We start from the raw sequence: 22,875 nt of genomic DNA, 5'->3' as shown, positions 1-22,875 counted from the left end.
TGACGTTTATTGGCTGAGCTGGCGGGGCAGTGGCGATTGGCTGAGCAGCAGGGTCTCTCTGATTGGCTGAGCAGGTGTGGCACGGGCGTCTGAGGTCACAATTGTGCTGCAGGGGAGACGGAGAGAGACAGCATGGCGCGCTGGAAGGATGAAGAGATCAGGGAGCTGCTTGCTATTAGACGGGAGCACAGTGCAAGCAGCTGCATCAGGGCTGTAACACACTGGCCGGTTTCTCCCGGATGGCAAAAAGCCGGACAAACTTTGTCCGGCTTTTTGCCATCCGGGAGAAACCGGCAGAGTCTCGCACACAGGACGGCTTTGAGCCGTGTGTAATGCTGTGCGCATGCGCAGCATCAGACACTGCTTGAGAAAAAAACCGTTGTGTGTGTGTGAAAGCTCACCTTCACACACACACACACGGTTCACTGGCTGCAAAGACGGCCCGGCGGCCGCCCGGCCGCCGGACCTTCCAGTGGTGAGACCCGGCTGCAACCCGGCAGCCGGGCCGGGGCCGTGCAGTGTGAAGGGACCCTAGCCCTCACACTGTTAACTACAATGCCGGCACGGGAAAAAGCCGTCCGGCTTTTTCCCGGCCGGCAAAAACCAGGTAGTGTGTTTTAGCCCTCAGGCTCTCATTTCCTGTGTGAAACGGCAAGAACTCAGGCACTCCAGGCTACTCAGCAGTAACTTGTCGGCCATGGTTAATGTGTACAGAGGGAAAAGGTAGCAGGTGCACTATCTCACACTAGCTCAACCTGTAGTAACCAGAGGCACTTAGCATATTCCTGGCCAGGGCTATGAGCTTACCCACCGCATCAAGGTAGCCTCTCATTGGGTAAGTCCCTAACACTAACTATAGGGGTTCAGGTCCGGGGGGCAGGACACCCCAGAGCCACCCAGCCAGACAACCCCAGGGCATCGCAGGAGTGATAAAAATATAGGGTTAAAGAGGTAGGAGCAGCTGTTGCTGCATGTGTGAATAATGTGAGGAGTAAAAGAAAATTATGTGAAGGTGTTACATATATATAAAACAAACTATAAGTGCCATGGAGTGATGAAATAGTGTTAAATTGCGATGCCCCAGGGACACCCAGCCACGGCAGGCACAGGGAGCCCCGCACCCCAGAGAATTCCCCCCATTATGGCAGTCCATAATGGGGGGAATTCTCTGGGGTGCGGGGCTCCCTGTGCCTGCCGTGGCTGGGTGTCCCTGGGGCATCGCAATTTAACACTATTTCATCACTCCATGGCACTTATAGTTTGTTTTATATATATGTAACACCTTCACATAATTTTCTTTTACTCCTCACATTATTCACACATGCAGCAACAGCTGCTCCTACCTCTTTAACCCTATATTTTTATCACTCCTGCGATGCCCTGGGGTTGTCTGGCTGGGTGGCTCTGGGGTGTCCTGCCCCCCGGACCTGAACCCCTATAGTTAGTGTTAGGGACTTACCCAATGAGAGGCTACCTTGATGCGGTGGGTAAGCTCATAGCCCTGGCCAGGAATATGCTAAGTGCCTCTGGTTACTACAGGTTGAGCTAGTGTGAGATAGTGCACCTGCTACCTTTTCCCTCTGTACACTTTACGAAGTCTCAAGCAGAGTAGCACCTCACTACCTAATTAAGGTGTGCAAATTAGGGCCCTTTTTCCGGCCATGGTTAATGCAATGCAATGAGCAGTCACCGCCCACTTTTCATGACCTCATCATTGTGTGCCATAAAAACAGTCCATTTCTTATGACACACAAGGTATTGCAGGGCTGACGCGTTCTTTCTGAAAGGGGTCGACTCAGGAATAATCCGGGTTAAATGTGCTGTGTGAAAGGGTGTTAGGAACTGTAACCTGTGTTTCTCTTACGTCCTAGAGGATTCTGGGGTCCACATTAGTACCATGGGGTATAGACTGGTCCACTAGGAGCCATTGGCACTTTAAGAGTTTGAGCGTGTGGGCTGGCTCCTCCCTCTATGCCCCTCCTACCAGACCCAATTTAGAAAATGTGCCCAGAGGAGCCGGTCACAGCTAGGGGAGCTCCATAAGAGTTCTTTTAGTTTTAGAGTTTAGGCACAGGGAGGCTGCTGGCAACAGCCTCCCTGCTTCGAGGGACTAAGGGGGGAGTAGTGTCCGCCCTGCGGGGTCTGAGCCACTATCTTCGCTGACAGGACACTGAGTTCCTGAGGGGATCGAACGTTCCCCTCCACAGGGGATCGCTCACCCCGGCAGCATGCCGCCACCCCCTTACAGAGCCAGAAGATGGCGAGATATGGTGGCACAAGGGTAGGAGCGCAGCTCTGTGCAGCTGCGCTCTGGGAAGGCTCAGTGGCACACAGTGTTGGCGCTATGAGGGGCGTCCTGAGCCAGCGTCTTAATACCCTACACTGGTCACAGACGCTAACCGGAGACTGAATCCCCAGGCTAGCGTCACAATCCTCCGTACTCAGACGCTAACAGGGGATGCAATCACCCGCCTAGCGATGGAATCCTTAGGCCAGTATAAAGAATTTGTGTGGGAAGATGCGCCATTTTGCAGGGGGAGCTTCTCAGAGCGGACCCAGCAGCGTTCAGCGCCATTTTCCTACCTGCAGTTCCTGTACACAGACGCTGACCGAGCTGTCCCTCCAAGCAACTGCACCTATCCTGTGCGGTAGCAGGGGTTCTTAGAAAGAGGGGGGGGGGGGGGCGGTACACAGTGGACGCTGGTAAGGGGTGTCCTTTATTTAAACAGCCGTGTTTGGGTTGGCTCCAAACTGTCTCTCTCTTGCCATTCTCAGGGGTAAAACTCTGTTTAACCTCCCCTGTGTGTATGTGTGTGTAGTGTTTGGGGTCTCCAGTTAGCTATGTCCAGGGACTCTCATCATATGCTGAAATGGGAAAACCCACCCATAGTGGACGCGTCTGTATCCAGACTCTCGAAAAAGGTGGTTTTACCGGTTCCAGGCTCTAGCGCCTTAAAGGAGCTGGCTGATCGCGAAATTGATACTACGCTCAAATCCATATACACGGCTTCAGGGGCGATACTGTGTCCTCCTATTGCCTGTGCATGGATTTCCAAAGCTAGTCAGGCACATTACTTGAGGATTTGGATACAATGGATGAAAGTGACGTGGAATTGTTTTTACGTAACATTCAGGATTCTGCAGGATTTATGGTGGAATCCATGAAAGACCTGGGTTCAATGGCTGCAGGAATTTCTTCCATATCTGTCTCAGCTCGTCGAGGACTGTGGCTGCGCCAGTGGTCTGCCGATGCGGAATCTAGGAGAGATGTGGAGACCCTACCCTACACAGGTAAGGCTCTCTTTGGGGAAGCGTTGGATGTGTGGATCTCCACGGCTACAGTGGGTAAGTCACCTTTTCTTCCCTCAGCTGCACCTGCTACGAAGAAACCTTTTTCTTCAGCTACATCACAGTCCTTTCGGGTTGCTAAAGCAAGAAAGGCCAAACCGTCCAACACCTTCTTTAGAGGAGGTCGACCAAAATCCAAGAAACCTGCTGCTACAGGTTCCCAGGAACAAAAGCCTGCTTCAGATACGCCAAGTCCTCAGCATGCCGGTGGAACGTACGGCCTGGAGGTAGGACCGGTGGGGGCGAGACTTAGACATTTCAGTCACGTCTTGGTATCGTCCGGCCTGGATCCCTGGGTACAAGATATTGTGTCTCAGGGGTACCTGCTGGAATTTCAAGATCTCCCTCCTCACTTGTTCTTCAAATCAGGCTTGCCAGCTTTGCCGGCAGACAGGGCTACCCTAGCGTGAGCCATCCAGAAGTTGGTGGAGGCACAGGTTATTGTACTAGTTCCTCCCCAGATGCAAAACACTGGTTACTATTCGAACCTTTTAGTGGTACCAAAACCAGATGGTTCAGTCAGGCCCATTCTGAACTTAAAATCACTAAACCCCTTTCTGAGGGAGTTCAAGTTCAAAATGGAATCTCTAAGGGCGGTGATATCAGGTCTGGAGGAGGGGGAATTCCTGGTATCCCTGGATATTAAGGATGCTTACCTCCTACATTCCGATTTGGCCGCTGCATCAAGCTTACCTCCGATTCGCACTGGTGGACTGTCATTTTCAATTCCAGGACCTGCCATTCGGCCTCTCCACAGCACCGAGGGTATTCGCTAAGGTGATGGCGGAAATGATGGTTCTGCTCCGCAGACAGGGGGTGAACATAATTCCATATCTGGACGATCTGCTGATAAAGGCATCGCCCCAAGGAGAATCTGTTATAGTCCATAGCTCTCATGACCCAGCTTCTCAGGGAACATGGTTGGATCCTGAATCTTCCAAAGTCCCATTTGGAACCTACCAGGAGGTTGTCTTTTCTGGCAATGATCCTCGACACGGAAGTGCCTTCTGTTTCTTCCAGAGGAAAAAGCGTTGGTGATACAAACAATGGTCTGGGATTTCCTGAAGCCAGCCCGGGTGTCAGTTCATCAGTGCATTCGCCTTCTGGGAAAGATGGTGGCCTCTTACGAGGCTCTGCAGTACGGGAGATGTCATGCTCTGTCCTTCTAACTGGATCTCCTGGACAAATAGTCGGGATCTCATCTACACATGCACCAGAGAATACGTTTGTCGCCAAAGGCAAGGATCTCACTCCTCTGGTGGCTGCAATTGCCTCACCTTCTGGAGGGCTGCAGGTTTAAGATTCAGGACTGCATCCTTCTAAGTACGGATGCAAGTCTCCGGGGCTGGGGCGCAGTCACTCAAGGGGAAACCTCCCAAGGAAGGTGGTCAAGTCTGGAAGCCGGCCTGCCGATAAACATTCTGGAACTAAGAACCGTCTACAGTGGTCTTCTCCATGCGGCCCATCTTCTGAGAAATCAGGCCATTCAAGTGCAGTCGGACAGCGTAACGACACTGGCTTACATAAACCGACAGGGCGGAACGAAGAGCAGAGCTGCAATGTCAGAGGTAACAATCATCCTCTGGGCAGAGAAACATGCTTTGGTGCCGTCGGCAATCTTCATTCCGGGAGTAGACAATTGAGAAGCGGGCTTCCTCAGCAGACACAATCTCCATCCAGGAGAGTGGGGCCTCCATCCGGAGGTGTTCATGGAGGTAACAGATCTTTGGGGTGTACCTCAAATAGACATGATGGCCTCTCGTCTCAACAAGTAGCTTCGGTGGTATTGTTTTGAGTTCGAGGGACCCACAATCCGTGGCGGTGGACGCCCTAGTGACTCCGTGGGTGTTCCAGTCGGTGTACGTATTTCCTCCACTTCCACTTATTCCAAGAGTTCTAAAACTCATAAGGAGAACAAAAGTTCAGGCCATCCTCATTGCTCCGGACTGGCCAAGAAGGGCTTGGTACGCGGATCTACTGCTAGAAGAGCCGAGGCCTCGCCCTCTTCGGGATGACCTGCTCCAGCATGGGCCGTTCGCTTATCAAGACTTACCACGGCTACATTTAATGGCATGGAGGTTGAACGCCAGATACTAGCTCGGTAGGGCATTCCGAACAAAGTCATTCCTACCCTGATGCAGGCTAGGAAAGGAGTAACGTCTAAACATTACCATCGCATTTGGAAGAAATGTGTCTTGGTGTGAATCCAAGAGGTTTCCTATGGTGGAGTTTCAACTGGGACGGTTTCTCCTCTTCCTCCAAGCAGGTGTGGATATGGGCATTGGATTGGGTTCCGTAAAGGTCCAGATTTCATCCCTATCCATTTTCTTCCAGAAACAGTTGGCTGCCCTCCCTGGGGGTCAGACCTTTTTGAAGGGAGTTCTGCACATCCAGCCTCCCTTTGTGCCACCTACGGTTCCCTGGGATCTTAACGTGGTGTTGCAGTTCCTCCAGTCGGACTGGTTTGAGCCTCTACAGGAGGTGGAGTTCAAGTTTCTCACGTGGAAGGCTGTCACTTTGTTGGCCTTGGCTTCTGCTAGATGCGTGTCGGAGTTGGGGGCTTTATCATGTAAAAGCCCATACTTGATCTTCCATGAAGATAGAGCTGAGCTCCGGACACGTCCGCAGTTCCTTCCGAAGGTTGTCGGCATTTCATATCAACCAACCTATTGTGGTGCCAGTTGCTACTGACTCCTCAATTTCATCAAAGTCCTTGGATATTGTTAGTGCTTTGAAAATCTATGTGAAGAGGACTGCTCGTCACAGAAAATCGGACTCTGTTTGTCCTGTATGATCCCAAGAAAATTGGGTGTCTTGCTTCTAAGCAGACGATCTCTCGCTGGATCAGGTTCACCATCCAGCATGCGTATTCTACGGCAGGCCTGCCATATCCTACGTCTGTTAAGGCCCACTCTACTCGTAAGGTGGGTTCTTCCTGGGCGGCTGCCCGGGGTGTGTCTGCTTTACAACTATGCAGAGCGGCTACTTGGTCGGGGTCGAACACGTTCGCAAAGTTCTACAAGTTCGATACTTTGGCCTCTGAGGACCTGAAGTTTGGTCAATCAGTTGTGCAGGAGCCTCCGCGCTCTCCCTCCCGTTCTGGGAGCTTTGGTACATCCCCATGGTACTAATGTGGGCCCCAGCATCCTCTAGGACGGTAAATCTTTTTCTCGTAGTCCGTAGAGGATGCTGGACGCCTGCCCAGCGCTTCGTGATCCTGCAGTGGTTACTTGGTTCAGTACTGCTTAGTTCTTGGTAAGTACTGTTTCGTTACTTGGTAAGTACTATTTTTCAGCTGTTGCTGATGTTTCAAGCTAGTTAGCTTGGTTTGCCGTGTGTGTGTGTGTGTGTGTGTGTGTATGAATGAGCTGGTGTGGATCATTAGATCGACACTGTCTAGGTCGACAATGTTTAGGTCAACCACTATAGGTCGACAGGGTTGGAAGGTCGACAGGGTTTCTAGGTCGACGTGCTAGGACGACAGGTCAAAAGGTCGACATGAGTTTGTTTTGTGTGGTTTTTTTTTTTGGTGTCTTTTTCTTCGTAGTGTGACCGGGAACCCCAATTAGTGCACCATGTCCCCTCGCATGGCCTCGCTCTGCACAGATTACCATTCCAATCGTAGTCCACGTGGAACGTTAAGTATGAAAAAGTTTAAAAAAAAAAAAATGTTACTCATGTCGAACTTTTGACCTGTCGACCTAGAAACCCTGTTGACTTTTCATCCCTGTCGACATATAGTGGTCGACGTAAACATTGTCGACCTTCAGACCGGATCCCGTGAATCTCGCCACTATCTGTGTATAATCCTTCTATCGAAGATGTCCGTCTCCTCGGGCACAGTTTCTAGACTGGGTCTGGTAGGAGGGGCATAGAGGGAGGAGCCAGCCCACACTCTCAAACTCTTAAAGTGCCAATGGCTCCTAGTGGACCTGTCTATACCCCATGGTACTAATGTGGACCCCAGCATCCTCTGCGGACTACGAGAAAAGGATTTACCGGTAGAAAAATGCCATATGCAGCCTGGGTTTTATTGGCTATCTATGTAGTATAATAATAAAGGAATGCTATAAGCATTTCTGTGACTGATCTATAGTGTCTTAAGTATTGCTATATGCTATCACACTTCATAAACAAGCCCAAAAGCTATCTGAGCCAGAGGTTGCACAGAATGCGATTAAAAGAAAAAAAAAACAAAGTGGTTGGTTTTTGAATATGATCTAAAATTAGAATAAAGGAGGTCACTAAGGGGTTGATGTACATAGCCTTGGAGAGAGCTAGATAAAGTACCAGCCAATCGGCTCAACTGTCCTGCTACAGGCTGTGTTTGAAAAATAACAGGAGCTTATTGGTAGTCTCTCCCTCCCTCCACCTTAGGCTTTAACCAGGCCTCACTCATATCTGATATGCATGGTCAGTCACTATCTGAATATGTCCCCTCTATTGCTGTTAACTAATAGGATGCAGGATTTTGCAACAATTTCATACTTTAAAAGGAGAGTTTAAAAAAAAAAAAAAAAAAAATTACAAAAAATTAGCACATAGGGGCCAATTCAGTTGTTTTTCGCATGGCCACCACTAGAGGGTGCCCAAATGGCAGTAATTCAGTTGCTCTGCTGTATGGGCACCCAGCAGCCGCAGAGGATCTCCTCCCTCCCCCTTCCCCTCTTCCTTCCACCCCCCCCCCCCTCTTGCAGCCTCCTGAGGTGCGAAATAAGTTTGGAGTTTAGAATGGGTTTAGCCATTTTAGGTGGCTAAAACCGGTCTATTTGGGCGTGATGTGCATGGGTGCCCAAACACAATTTGAATTATAAAAATTGTTTGGGCGTCTAAACGGTCCCAAAACAATTGGATTGGCCCTTTTTTATATGTTTGGGGAAAAGAAAATGTGTATAGTTTGCCCCCAAATATGACAAAATGGCTGCTCTTTGGAATGTAGTCTCCACTATAACTAGTGGCTGGCCATCTTGTGTGTTAATGTGAAACTTGCAATTCTGCAGTATTTTATCCAATTACCAGGTCACTGTGACTGTTAAAAGAACAAGATAACCTGAACAGGGATTGACATGGTCTATAACAGCGGTCATTAATTGCAATGTTGACTGTTTGGCAAGTGTTATATATGTCACAATTTGTATATCTTTGCGTGCAGGAAGCTGCTAAACAAATTATTTTCCGATTTAACTTTTCACAACCTGAGAGTACATAAGTGTCTGAGTATAGGGACAGGAATCGCATAAACTGTGTATAATCCAACACACTTTATTTCCACCTCAGTCAGTATACAGCTTTACAAGCAGGCTTTGCAGTTCAGGTTTTGCAGGCAGTTCTTAAAACAGCGTTAGAACATTCTAAGTTCTAGTTATCACAAACTGTGCATATTCCAAATAGCTCTTATCGTAACCCCAGACTCCCATCTATCACCTGGCCACTTGCTGGCGGCAGGAGCAATGACCTACTGAACAAAACACATTTTTAAAGATAGCAAACAAGGTAAAGTGATTAGCCCAGCTGTGGCTTACCACATACTGGAGTCCATCAGACCTGTTGCTGGTCCAATCCTGCAAAAGCCTGCCGTTCCACATTAACCTCATGTGGAATCATGCTGTCCGTGCCACAATAGCTTTTCTCTAAACATGTATTATAAATGTTGCTGGTTTTGCTAAGCACAGTTGTTTGCCTCTCTAACCCTTAACAATGCATTCCGAAAGCCAAGAAGTGCTGTATAGAGAGAAGAGATTATCCCCTCTGTTCCTTGGACTTAACTTGCACATACAATTTTTAAGAACAAGTTAATTATTTCAACTAGTTCCTACTGTGGGTTGGGTATAAGTAACTGGCACTTGGGATCCTGCCAGTCACCATACCGACGCCGGGAACCCTGGGATTAGAATTCCGTTTGCGGGCGGTGAGCAAGTGCAGTAAAGCCCCTTGCGGGCTCGGTGGTGAGTGGGCACCCACGAGTGGGAATAGTCCCTGGTTACCCCAAAAAGTCTCTATCAAGTTGTTTCAACTGAGGTGTGTTTTAAGGCAAACCAGCTCTAATGGCGTTTAAATATTGTCAGAATACGGTACAACAAACAACACTCTTTGAAGACCCATGTAATACATTTGGGCAAGTCCTCCTTTTTTGTTTGTATGTTCTCATGTAATTTCACTTTGCAGGATTTTATGATGAGCTGTTTTCATACTCTCTTCTAGGCCAACATAGGACAAATGGAAACTGCCAAGGAGAAGTGGACAATGATTATTGGTAACATGGCACTGATACAGGTAGGCAGTGGTATGCACATTAAGAAGACCTATTGTAGATGGTGCGCAGTGGTTGGCTTTAGGTCTGTCCAATTATTAGACTCCAGTTATTTTACAAAGTGGTGTCCATAAGTTTTTTTTTTTTCTGCTGTAATCTTGACTATAAATTTGCTCTATACAAGCACCACAGATGGAGAGGAAAGCAATTTATTGGTACTACACCTGCTTTGCAAGTACAAATAATTTTTATAGGGTTATTTATCTAACTTTTGCATTCTCTAAATGGTTTGGTTTATTGACCTGACAAGGGCTCAGAGGAAGTTCAGTTGTGTATTAAGTGATGTACTATCCAGTGCTGGAAAAATAGGATTTTAATTACCTACCGTTAAATCCTTTTCTCGTAGTCCGTAAAGGATGCTCTGGTCCATATTGGTACCATGGTGTATAGACTGGTCCACCAGGAGCCATGGGCACTTTAAGACTTTGATAGTGTGGGCTGGCTCCTCCCTCTATGCCCCTCCTACCAGACTCAGTCTAGAAACTCTGCCCGAGGAGACGGACAACTTTGAGAGAAGGATTTTACACCGATAGTGGCGAAATTCACACCAGCTCACACATACCAGGCAAACCAAGCTAACCAGCTTGAAAACTCAGCAGCGGCTGAACAATATTACTGAACCAAGTAACAAAAAACGGTACTGAACCAAGAAACAAAGCAGTACTGAACAAAGTAATCACTGCAGGATCACTAAGCGCTGGGTGGGCGCCCAGCATCCTCTATGGACTATGAGAAAAGGATTTACCAGTAGGTAATTAAAATCCTATTTTCTTCTACGTCCTAGAGGATGCTGGGGTCCACATTAGTACCATGGGGATGTACGAAAGCTCCCAGAACAGGAGGGAGAGCGCAGAGGCTCCTAAAGAACTGATTGGCCAAACTTTAGGTCCTCAGAGACCAAAGTATCGAACTTGTAGAACTTGGCAAATGTGTTCGACCCAGACCAAGTAACCGCTCGGCAAAGTTGTAAAGCCGAGACACCCCGGCAGCTGTAAAGGAAGAACCCACCTTACGAGTAGAGTGGGCCTTAACCGATTTTGGACACTGCAATCCTGCCATAGAATAAGCATGCTGGATGGTGACCCTGATCCAGCGAGAGATCATCTGCTTAGAAGCAGGACACCCAATTTTCTTGGGATCATACAGGACAAACAGAGTTGGTTTTTCTGTGACGAGCAGTCCTCTTCACATAGATTTTCAGAGCCCTTACAACATCCAAGGACTTTGACGGAATTGAGGAGTCCGTAGCAACTGGCACCACAATAGGTTGGTTGATAAGAAATGCCGACACAACCTTTGGAAGGAACTGCTGACGTGTCCGGAGCTCCGCTCTATCTTCATGGAAAATAAAGTATGGGCTTTTACAAGACACACGTCTAGCCAAAGCTAAGGCCAACAAAGTGACAGCCTTCCACGTGAGAAACTTGACCTCAAACTCCTGAAAAGGTTCGAACTAATCCGATTGGAGGAACTGTAACGCCACGTTGAGATCCCAGGGTGCCGAAGGCGGCACAAAGGGAGGCTGGATGTGCAGAACCCTTTTCAAGAAAGTCTGAACCTCAGGGGAGGGAAGCTAGTTGTTTCTGGAAGAAAATTGATAAGGCCAAAATCTGGACCTTTACGGAACCCAAACTCTGGTCCATATCCACACCCGCTTGCAGGAAGAGGAGAAACTGTCCCAGTTGAAACTCCACCGTAGGAAACTTTTTGAATTCACACCAAGATACATACTTTTTCCAAATGTGATGGTAATGCTTAGACGTTACGCATTTCCTAGCCTGTATCAGGGTAGGAATAACCTCGTACGGAATGCCCTTCCGAGCTAATATCTGTCGTTCAACCTCCATGTCGTCAAACGTGGCAAGTTTTGATAAGCGAACGGCCCCTGTTGCAGAAGGTCCTCCCCAAGAGGAAGAGGCCACAGATCTTCCAGCAGTAGATCCAGAAGATCTGCGTACCAAGCCCTTCTTGGCCAGTCCGGAGCAATGAGGATTGCCTGAACTCTTGTTCTCTTTATGAGCTTTAGAATCCTTGGAATGAGTGGAAGTGGAAGGAACATGTACAGTGACTTGAACATCCATGGAGTTACCAGAGCGTCCACCGCCACTGCTTGTGGGTCCCTCGACCTGGAACAATGCCGCTGAAGCTTCTTGTTGAGACGGGAGGCCATCATGTCTATTTGAGGTACACCCCAAAGATGTCACCTCCATGAACACCTCCGGATTGAGGACCCACTCTCCTGGATGGAGATAGTCTGCTGAGGAAGTCCGCTTCCCAGTTGTCTACTCCCGGAATGAAGATTACTGACAGCGCCAACATGTGTCTTTCTGCCTAGAGGAGGATTCTGCTTACCTTTGACACTGCAGCTCTGCTCTGCGTTCTGCCCTGTCTGTTTATGTAGGCCACCGTCATTACATTGTCCAACTGCACCTGAGTGGCTCGATCTTGTAGAAGTTGTGCTGCTTGTAGAAGACCGTTGTACACGGCCCTTAGTTCCAGAATGTTTATTGGAAGAATGGATTCCAGACTTGACCACCTTCCTTGGAAGGTTTCCCCTTGGGTGACTGTGCCCTAACCTCTGAGACTTGCATCCGTGGTTAGAAGGATCCAGTCCTGAATCCCGAACCTGCAGCCCTCTAGAAGGTGAGGAAATTGTAGCCACCAGAGGAGTGAAATCCTGGCTTTTGGTGACAGACGTATCCTCTGGTGCATGTGCAGATGAGATCCCGACCACTTGTCCAGAAGATCTAGTTTGAAAGACCGTGCATGAAATCTTCCGTACTGTAGAGCCTTGTAGGAGGCAACCATCTTCCCCAGAAGGCGAATGCACTGATGAACCGATACCCGGGTAGGGTTCAAGACATTCCGGACCACAGTTTGGATCACCAACGCCTTTTCCACAAGTAGAAATACCCTCTGCACTTCCGTGTCGAGAATCATCCCCAGGAAAGACTATCTTCTTGTCGGCTCCAAATGTTATTTTGGAAGATTCAGGATCCATCCATGTTCCCTGAGCTGTCGAGTCATGAGAGCAATGGACTGCAACAACCTCTCCCTGGAAGATGCCTTTATCAGCAGTTCATACAGATAAGGAATTATATTCACCTCCTGCCTGCAGAGGAGAATCATCATCTCTGCCATTTACTTTGGTGAACACCCTCGGAGCTGTGGAGAGGCCGAACGGCAGTGCCTGGAACTGATGGTGACAGTCCAACAACAGCGCAAATCTGAGATAAGCCTGGTGTGGCGGCCAAATGGGGATGTGGAGGTACGCATCCTTGATGTACAAGGACACCAGAAACTCTTCCTCCTCCAGCCCTGAGATCACCACTCTGACTCCATTTTGAACTTGAATTCCCTCCGATAAGGGTTTAGCAACTTCAGGTTCAAAATTGGTCTGACTGAACCATCCGGTTTCGGTACCACAAACAGGTTTGAATAGGAACCCTGGTTTACCAGATGAGGTGGAACTGGAACAATTACATCTGACCTTTTTCCAATTTGTGGATGACTTCCTGAAGGATAGCCCTTTCTGTCAGCAAAGCTCGCAGGCCTGATTTTGAAGAACCTGTGGGGGTGGGAGCTCTTGAAATGCCAGTTTGTACCCCTGGGACACAATATTCTGTACCCAGGGATCCAAACCAGACGACACCCAGACATGACTGAAACGTCTGAGCCTTGCTCCCACCTGTCCGTTCTCCAGGCAGGGAGGTCCACCGTCATGCTGAGGATTTTGAGGACACAGAGGCAGGTTTCTGGTCTTGGGAACCTGCAGGTGCCGTTTTTTTGGATTTTGCTCACCCACCTCTGAAGAATGTGGTATGAGTCTTGGACTTTTTTGCTTTTGCAGACCGAAAGGACTGCACAGAGGACGTAGAAAAAGGTTTCTTTGTCTGAGAGGCTGAGGGAAGAAAGGTTGATTTACCAGCGGTTGCCGTGGAGATCCACGCATCCAATGCTTCACCAAATAGAGCCTGACCTGTGAAGGGTAGGTTCTCCACACTTCTTCTCCTGGATTCCGCGTCTGCAGACCATTGGCGTAGCCAGAGTCCCATGCGTGCTGAGACAGCCTTGGACGATGTCCTTGCAGTCAGATTACCCAGGTCCTTCATGGCCTCCACCATGAAACCCGCAGAATCCTGTATGTTGCGTAAAAACAATTCAATTTCACTTCTATCCATAGAATCTAATTCCTCTAGTAACGTGCCTGACCACTTTACTATGACTTTAGAAATCCATGCATGCCACTCCTGAAGCAGTGTATGTGGATTTGAGCGTAGTTTCAGTCATGCGGTCTGCCGTTTCTTTCAAAGCGATAGACCCCGGTAAAACCACCTTTTTAGACAGTCTAGATACAGAAGCGTCTACTATAGGCGGGTTTTCCCACTTTTTCCTATCATCCTCGGAAAGAAAAAGCCACAAGAACCCTCTTTGGGATCTGGAATTTTTTCTCTGGATTTTCCCAGGATTTTTCAAATAATGTGTTTAATTCCTTAGACGCAGGGAAGGTCAGGGAGGCTTTCTTATTGTCTGTAAAGTAAGCCTCCTCTACCTGTTCAGGTGGTTTGTCAGTAATGTGTAACACATCCCTAATAGCCTCAATCATGAGTTGCAGCCCTCTTGCCAGGGAAGCCTCACCCCCCGCATCACCCTCTGCCGTGTCAGTCGGTGTCCGTGTCGACCTGCATAATCTGAGCAAGCGCACGTTTCTTGGATACACCAGGGGATTTTGAGGTAGTGGGGACAGAACCAGACAAAACCACCACAGATTGTTTTAAAATCTGTGATTCAGTCTCATAATGTGCAATCCTAGTAGAAATCTGCGATATCATTCCCTTAATCAAAGCCACCCACTGGGGCTCGGATTCGCAAGGCCGAGACAAAATATTACCTTCCTCTGGAGAAGATACATATTCTGCCGCACAAGACAGTGTCCCTGGACATGGTTGTGTGTGAATTTGCATATACACACATACTGTGTGTATATGTGTGTGTGTGTATATATATATATATATATATATATATATATATATATATATATATATATATATATATATATACACACACACACACACACACACACACACACACACACACACACACACACACACACACACACACACACACACACACACACACACACACACACACACACACACGAAAAAGTCAGATACCGTTTCCCCCGAGTACCTTCAGAGAAACACAGATTGGAGCCAGCACACACAGCACCACAGTAGGCCGTTACAGAGTAAGTGCCTGGCGCTGACTGTGTACCCTTATAAATTACACAGTAATTAGTCTTCGAACTCTCCCCCCTCCCCCTTCCCCCTTCTATAACTCCCAGGTACCGCACAGGATAGCTGAAGTCGTGTGGAGGGTCAGCGCTCCCTGTCAGCGTCTATCAGCGATTAACTGTAGGAAGAAAATGGCGCTGGTGAGCTGCTGGGTCCGTTCTGAGAAGGTCCGCCCCCAAACATGACGTGTCTTCCTGCATTTCACGGCATTATACTGGCCTGAGTTATGGTAGTCTAGCAGCAGAACTAACGTCCCTGATAGCAGATGTGACCAGTTTCGAGGGTATTTGCGCTGGCCCAGGGCACCTCTCACAGCGCCGCACCTGATGTACCGCTGAGCCTTCCGGAGCGCAGTGTCAGTACTGTGCTCCCACTCTGATGCCGCCATTCACCCCGGCTCCCCGCTGTTTGGTACGCCAGTGACACACTCACCACCGCGATCTTCTGGCTCTGTTGGGGAGTGGCGGCAAGCTGCTGGAGTGAGCGGTCGCCTCGGTGGCTAACTATCATCACCCTCAGGAGCTTAATATCCTGACAGCGGAGATAGTGGCCACTAACCTCTGAGGGTTGGACACAACTCCCCCTCCTCCTCCCAAGTCCCACAAAGCAGGGAGGCTGTTGCCAGCAGCCTCCCTGTGCCTAACATCTTAAAACTAGAAAAGCTCTAGGCTGGCTCAGACCCCACAGGGCGGACACTACTCCACCCCCAGCCCCTTAGTCCCTTGAAGCAGGGAGGCTGTTGCTAGCAGCCTCCCTGTGCTTAAACTCTAAAACTAAAAGAACTCCTATGGAGCTCCCCTAGCTGTGACCAGCTCCACCGGGCACACTTTCTAAACGGAGTCTGGTAGGAGGGGCATAGAAGGAGGAGCCAGCCCACACTATCAAAGTCTTAAAGTGCCCATGGCTCCTGGTGGACCCATCTATACCCCATGATACTAATATGGACCCCAGCATCCTCTAGGATGTAAGAGAAATTACTATTTAGTGCCATCTTCAAGGTCTGTGTTATGTAACTTAAGGTGCATACACTTGGTGAGATTTTTACCTCCGATTTCCATTTCGGAAGTAAATATGGGGGGTAATTCCAAGTTGATCGCAGCAGGATTTTTGATAGCAATTGGGCAAAACCATGTGCACTGCAGGGGAGGCAGATATAACATGCAGAAAGAGTTAGATTTGGGTGGGATATTTTATTTCTGTGCAGGGTATATACTGGCTGCTTTATTTTTACACTGCAAATTAGATTGCAGATTGAACACACCCCACCCAAATCTAACTCTCTCTGCACATGTTACATCTGCCTCCCCTGCAGTGCACATGGTTTTGCCCAATTGCTATCAAAAATCCTGCTGCGATCAACTTGGAATTACCCCCATAGTGCATATCGCACCTTGCGATGCCAATGCGTGGTCCCGCAGTGAAATATAGTGGGTGCAGGCAGAGCCAATACTCTCTGTATCGGAGGCCCATGTCTCTGGCATTAATATAGTCCGTATCTGCCGTCGCACCATGTGTATGCACCTTAAGAGCCTCTCTCAATCTCTAATCCTTCTAAAGTAACTTCTAGAGCTGTCCACATTCATGCTGTCTGTGTATACCTCAGGATCACCTTGGCATCGCTGGGGCCTGCATTTCAGTCAGATGGTCAATCTGATGGTGGAGTTTTCACCCATATGCTCATTGAGCAGATCAACCTTATCATACATAGCTGTAATTGTCTTGGTCTCTCTTTCCACCCAAGCTTTTAATAATAATTTATTATTATTATTATTATTATTATTATTATTATTATTATTATTATTATAATATTATTATTATTATAATATTATTATTATAATATTATTATTATTATTTTTTATTTATTTTTTTATTTTTTCCTCTCTGGGTAGATCTTGCACACTTTAGTAACTGTGGGAACACAGTCCCCCTGTATTATATTATTATATGTTCTGCATATTGTCAATATCAAATAAGAAGGCAATGTAACACACTTGACAAAATATAGAATGTAGAAAGACAATTTGTGTACTTTCAACGACGTGGCATGTGTACATGCATGTAGATTGACACTAAAACTATTAGATGATCATTGTGAATGTCTGTGGTATTGATACAATGTAAATTTGTTGAGATACTGTTTCTTTTTCAGGTGGAGCCATGGATTGTGCACGTGACATGACTGGCAAAAGGGAGCCATTGTTCTTGGCCGAAAGCATGGCCATAGCCTGGAGGTGGCGGCGTTTGGTGTGCCCTCGAAGACATTGAGTAGTATCCACCTATAGTGGGAGAAGAACAGAAGCCAAGAATCTCAGCGGCAGAACAGTGGCCGAAAGGCTTGGATTGGTTTGCAGATCACCATACTGACGTGCCACATATCACGTGGTCCTCCAATTCACCAGATCTGGATCTTTGGGACTGGTTAGCTGGTTTGGCATTGTACTTTCTCTGACGTCCTAGTGGATGCTGGGAACTCCGTAAGGACCATGGGGAATAGCGGGCTCCGAAGGAGGCTGGGCACTCTAGAAAGATTTATGACTACCTGGTGTGCACTCGCTCCTCCCACTATGACCCTCCTCCAAGCCTCAGATTTTGTGCCCGGCCGAGGTTGGATGCACACTAGGGGCTCTCCTGAGCCCTTAGAAAGAAAGTATAGTTTAGGTTTTTTATTTTCAGTGAGACCTGCTGGCAACAGGCTCACTGCAGCGAGGGACTAAGGGGAGAAGAAGCGAACTCGCCTGCTTGCAGCCGGATTGGGCTTCTTAGGCTACTGGACACCATTAGCTCCAGAGGGATCGACCGCAGGCCCAGTCCTTGGTGTTCGGTCCCGGAGCCGCGCCGCCGTCCCCCTTACAGAGCCAGAAGCAAGAAGAGGTCCGGAAAAACGGCGGCAGAAGACATCAGTCTTCACCAAGGTAGCGCACAGCACTGCAGCTGTGCGCCATTGCTCCTCATACACACTTCATACTCCGGTCACTGAGGGTGCAGGGCGCTGGGGGGGGGGGCGCCCTGAGAAGCAATAATAACACCATGGCTGGCAAAAATTCCACAATATATAGTCCCAGAGGCTATATATGTGGAAAATACCCCTGCCAGAATATGGAAAAAAGCGGGAGAATAGCCCGCGGAAAAGGGGCGGAGCTATCTCTCACAGCACACTGGCGCCATTTCTCCTTCACAGATCCGCTGGAAGGAAGCTCCCTGGCTCTCCCCTGCAGTCTACACTACAGAACAGGGTAAAAACAGAGAGGGGGGGCACTAAATTTAGGCGCAGTATATATTATATAGAAAAAGCAGCTATAGGGGACATAACTCAGTTAGTCCCTGCAATATATAGCGCTCTGGTGTGTGCTGGCATACTCTCACTCTGTCCCCCCAAAGGGCTTTTGTGGGTCCTGTCCTCATTCGGAGCATTCCTTGTGTGTGTGTGCAGTGTGTCGGTACGGCTGTGTCGACATGTTTGATGAGGATAATGATGTGGAGGCGGAGCAGATGCCTTTAGAAGGGATGTCACCCCCTGCGGGGCAGACACCTGAGTGGATGGGCTTATGGAAAGTAATGAGTGCACGTATAGACTCCTTACATAAGAAAATTGACGACATGCCAAATGTGGGACAGCCGACTTCTCAGCTCGTGCCTGCCCAGGCGTCGCATGGGTCGTCAGGGGCTCTAAAACGCCCGCTACCTCAAGCAGACCCAGATGTCGACACTGATACTGACACCAGTGTCGACGACGATGAGTCTAACCTGATGCCCACTAAGGCCATTCACTGCATGATTGAGGCAATGAAAGAGGTGTTACACATTTCTGATATAACTACAGGTACCACTAAAAAGGGTATTATGTTTGGAGAGAAAAAACTACCCGTAGTTTTTCCCTCATCAGATGAATTAAATGAAGTGTGTGAAGAAGCGTGGGCTTTCCCTGATAAAAAATTGGTAATTCCTAAGAAGGTACTAATGGCGTTCCCTTTCCCGCCAGAGGATAGGTCACGTTGGGAAACACCCCCTAGAGTGGATAAAGCGCTCACACGTTTGTCTAAAAAGGTGGCACTACCGTCTCCGGATACGGCCGCCCTCAAGGAACCTGCTGATAGAAAGCAGGAGGCGATCCTGAAGTCTGTATATACACACACAGGCATTATACTTAGGCCAGCTATTGCGTCAGCTTGGATGTGCAGTGCTGCCGCTGCGTGGTCAGATAAACTGTCAGAAAATATTGACACATTAGACAGAGACACGATCCTGTTAACCATAGACCATATAAAAGACTCAGTCTTATATATGAGAGATGCACAGAGGGAAATCTGCCGACTGGCATCTAAAGTAAGTGCATTGTCAATTTCTGCTAGGAGAGGCTTATGGACTCGCCAGTGGACAGGAGATGCAGATTCAAAAAAGCACATGGAAGTGTTGCCATATAAGGGTGAGGAATTATTTGGGGATGGTCTCTCGGACCTAGTTTCCACAGCAACGTCTGGGAAGTCAGCATTTTTACCCCATGTCCCCTCACAGCCTAAGAAGGCGCCGTTTTATCAGGTTCAGTCCTTTCGGACCCAGAAAAACAGGCGTGGAAAAGGCGGGTCCTTTCTGGGCAGAGGTAGGGGAAAAAGGCTGCAACAAACAGTAGGTTCCCAGGAGCAAAAGTCCTCCCCCGCTTCTTCTTCCAAGTCCGCCGCATGACTGTGGGGCTCCACAGGCGGAGCCAGGTACGGTGGGGGGTCGCCTCAAAAATTTCAGCGATCAGTGGGCTCGCTCACAGGTGGATCCCTGGATCCTGCAAATAGTATCTCAGGGGTACAAGCTGGAATTCGAGGCGTCCCCACCCCACCGGTTCCTAAAATCTGCCTTGCCGATTGCTCCCTCAGACAGGGAGGCGGTGCTAGCGGCAATTCACAAGCTGTATTCCCAGCAGGTGATAATCAAGGTACCCCTACTTCAACAAGGCCGGGGTTATTATTCCACACTATTTGTGGTACCGAAACCGGACGGTTCGTTGAGACCCATTCTAAATTTGAAATCCTTGAACACATACATAAAAAAATTCAAGTTCAAGATGGAATCGCTCAGGGCGGTTATTGCAAGCCTGGACGAGGGGGATTACATGGTATCCCTGGACATCAAGGATGCTTACTTGCATGTCCCCATTTACCATCCTCACCAGGAGTACCTCAGATTTGTGGTACAGGATTGCCATTACCAATTCCAGACGCTGCCGTTTGGACTGTCCACGGCACCGAGGGTATTTACCAAGGTTATGGCGGAAATGATGATACTCCTTCGAAGAAAGGGAGTTTTAATTGTCCCGTACTTGGACGATCTCCTAATAAAAGCGAGGTCCAAGGAACAGTTGTTGGTGGGAGTAGCACTATCTCAGGAGGTGCTGCACCAGCACGGCTGGATTCTGAATATCCCAAAGTCACAGCTGGTTCCGACGACACGGCTACTGTTCCTGGATATGATTCTGGATACAGTCCAGAAGAAAGTGTTTCTCCCGGAGGAGAAAGCCAGGGAGTTGTCATCTCTAGTCAGAGACCTCCTGAAACCAAAACAGGTATCAGTGCATCGCTGCACACGGGTCCTGGGAAAGATGGTGGCTTCTTACGAAGCAATCCCCTTCGGCAGGTTTCATGCCAGAATCTTTCAGTGGGACCTGTTGGACCAGTGGTCCGGATCGCATCTTCAGATGCATCGCTTAATAACCCTGTCTCCAAGAACCAGGGTGTCTCTACTGTGGTGGCTGCAGAGTGCCCATCTTCTAGTGGGCCGCAGGTTCGGCATACAGGACTGCTGGGTCCTGGTGACCACGGATGCCAGCCTTCGAGGCTGGGGGGCAGTCATACAGGGAAGAAACTTCCAAGGACTATGGTCGAGTCAGGAGACTTCCCTTCACATAAATATTCTGGAACTAAGGGCCATCTACAATGCCCTAAGTCAAGCAAGATCCCTGCTCCTACACTAACCGGTGCTGATCCAGTCAGACAACATCACGGCAGTCGCCCATGTAAATCGACAGGGCGGCACAAGAAGCAGGATGGCGATGGCTGAAGCCACAAGAATTCTCCGATGGGCAGAGAATCATGTACTAGCACTGTCAGCAGTGTTCATTCCGGGAGTGGACAACTGGGAAGCAGACTTCCTCAGCAGACACGACCTCCACCCGGGAGAGTGGGGACTTCATCCAGAAGTCTTCCAGATGCTGGTAAACCGTTGGGAAATACCACAGGTGGACATGATGGCGTCCCGTCTCAACAAAAAGTTAAGAAGATACTGCGCCAGGTCAAGGGACCCTCAGGCGATAGCTGTGGACGCTCTAGTGACACCGTGGGTGTACCAGTCGGTTTATGTGTTCCCTCCTCTGCCTCTCATACCAAAGGTATTGAGAATAATAAGAAAGCGAGGAGTAAACACAATTCTCGTGGTTCCGGATTGGCCAAGACGAGCGTGGTATCCGGAACTTCAAGAGATGCTCTCAGAGGACCCGTGGCCTCTACCGCTCAGACAGGACCTGCTGCAGCAGGGGCCCTGTCTGTTCCAAGACTTACCACGGCTGCGTTTGACGGCATGGCGGTTGAACGCCGGATCCTGAAGGAAAAGGGTATTCCGGAAGAAGTCATTCCTACGCTTATTAAAGCCAGGAAAGATGTGACTGTACAGCATTATCACCGCATATGGCGAAAATATGTTGCTTGGTGTGAGGCCAAAAAGGCCCCAACAGAGGAATTTCAACTAGGTCGATTTCTGCATTTCCTACAAGCAGGAGTGACTATGGGCCTGAAATTAGGCTCCATTAAGGTACAGATCTCGGCTCTGTCGATTTTCTTCCAGAAAGAACTGGCTTCGCTACCTGAAGTTCAGACGTTTGTGAAAGGAGTGCTGCATATTCAGCCCCCATTTGTGCCTCCAGTGGCACCTTGGGATCTCAACGTGGTGTTGAGTTTCTTAAAATCACATTGGTTTGAGCCACTTAAAACCGTGGATCTAAAATATCTCACGTGGAAAGTGGTCATGTTACTGGCCTTGGCTTCAGCCAGGCGTGTGTCAGAATTGGCGGCTTTGTCATGTAAAAGCCCTTATCTGATTTTCCATACGGATAGGGCGGAATTGAGGACTCGTCCCCAGTTTCTCCCTAAGGTGGTGTCAGCGTTTCACCTGAACCAGCCTATTGTGGTGCCTGCGGCTACTAAGGATTTGGAGGATTCCAAGTTGCTAGACGTTGTCAGGGCCCTGCAAATATATGTTTCCAGGACGGCTGGAGTCAGAAAATCTGACTCGCTGTTTATCCTGTATGCACCTAACAAGCTGGGTGCTCCTGCTTCTAAGCAGTCTATTGCTCGCTGGATTTGTAGTACAATTCAGCTTGCACATTCTGTGGCAGGCCTGCCACAGCCAAAATCTGTAAATGCCCATTCCACAAGGAAAGTGGGCTCATCTTGGGCGGCTGCCCGAGGGGTCTCGGCTTTACAACTTTGCCGAGCAGCTACTTGGTCAGGGGCAAACACGTTTGCAAAATTCTACAAATTTGATACCCTGGCTGAGGAGGACCTGGAGTTCTCTCATTCGGTGCTACAGAGTCATCCGCACTCTCCCGCCCGTTTGGGAGCTTTGGTATAATCCCCATGGTCCTTACGGAGTTCCCAGCATCCACTAGGACGTCAGAGAAAATAAGAATTTACTCACCGGTAATTCTATTTCTCGTAGTCCGTAGTGGATGCTGGGCGCCCATCCCAAGTGCGGATTGTCTGCAATACTTGTAAATAGTTATTGTTAACTAAAGGGTTATTGTTGAGCCATCTGTTGAGAGGCTCAGTTGTTTTCATACTGTCAAACTGGATATAGTATCACGAGTTGTACGGTGTGATTGGTGTGGCTGGTATGAGTCTTACCCGGGATTCTAAATCCTTCCTTATTATGTCTGCTCGTCCG

The 22,875-nt window shown here is 48.7% G+C and overlaps 1 protein-coding gene across 1 annotated transcript in view; it reads left to right on the top strand.

Annotated features, from left to right (window-relative positions):
* Nucleotides 1–22,875, top strand: part of SLC41A1 (solute carrier family 41 member 1) — a 193,508-nt gene that overhangs the window by 88,057 nt on the left and 82,576 nt on the right. Inside the window, exon 4 of the mRNA XM_063955154.1 lies at nucleotides 9,550–9,621. Within this exon, the coding sequence (XP_063811224.1) occupies nucleotides 9,550–9,621 (72 nt within the window). The remainder of the gene's footprint in view (nucleotides 1–9,549; nucleotides 9,622–22,875) is intronic.

This window comes from Pseudophryne corroboree, chromosome 2, assembly GCF_028390025.1.
Source record: "Pseudophryne corroboree isolate aPseCor3 chromosome 2, aPseCor3.hap2, whole genome shotgun sequence".
Classification (NCBI taxonomy): domain Eukaryota; kingdom Metazoa; phylum Chordata; class Amphibia; order Anura; family Myobatrachidae; genus Pseudophryne; species Pseudophryne corroboree.
The sequence above is the reverse complement of the archived record's forward strand: the minus strand, read 5'-3'. Positions and strand labels throughout refer to the sequence as shown.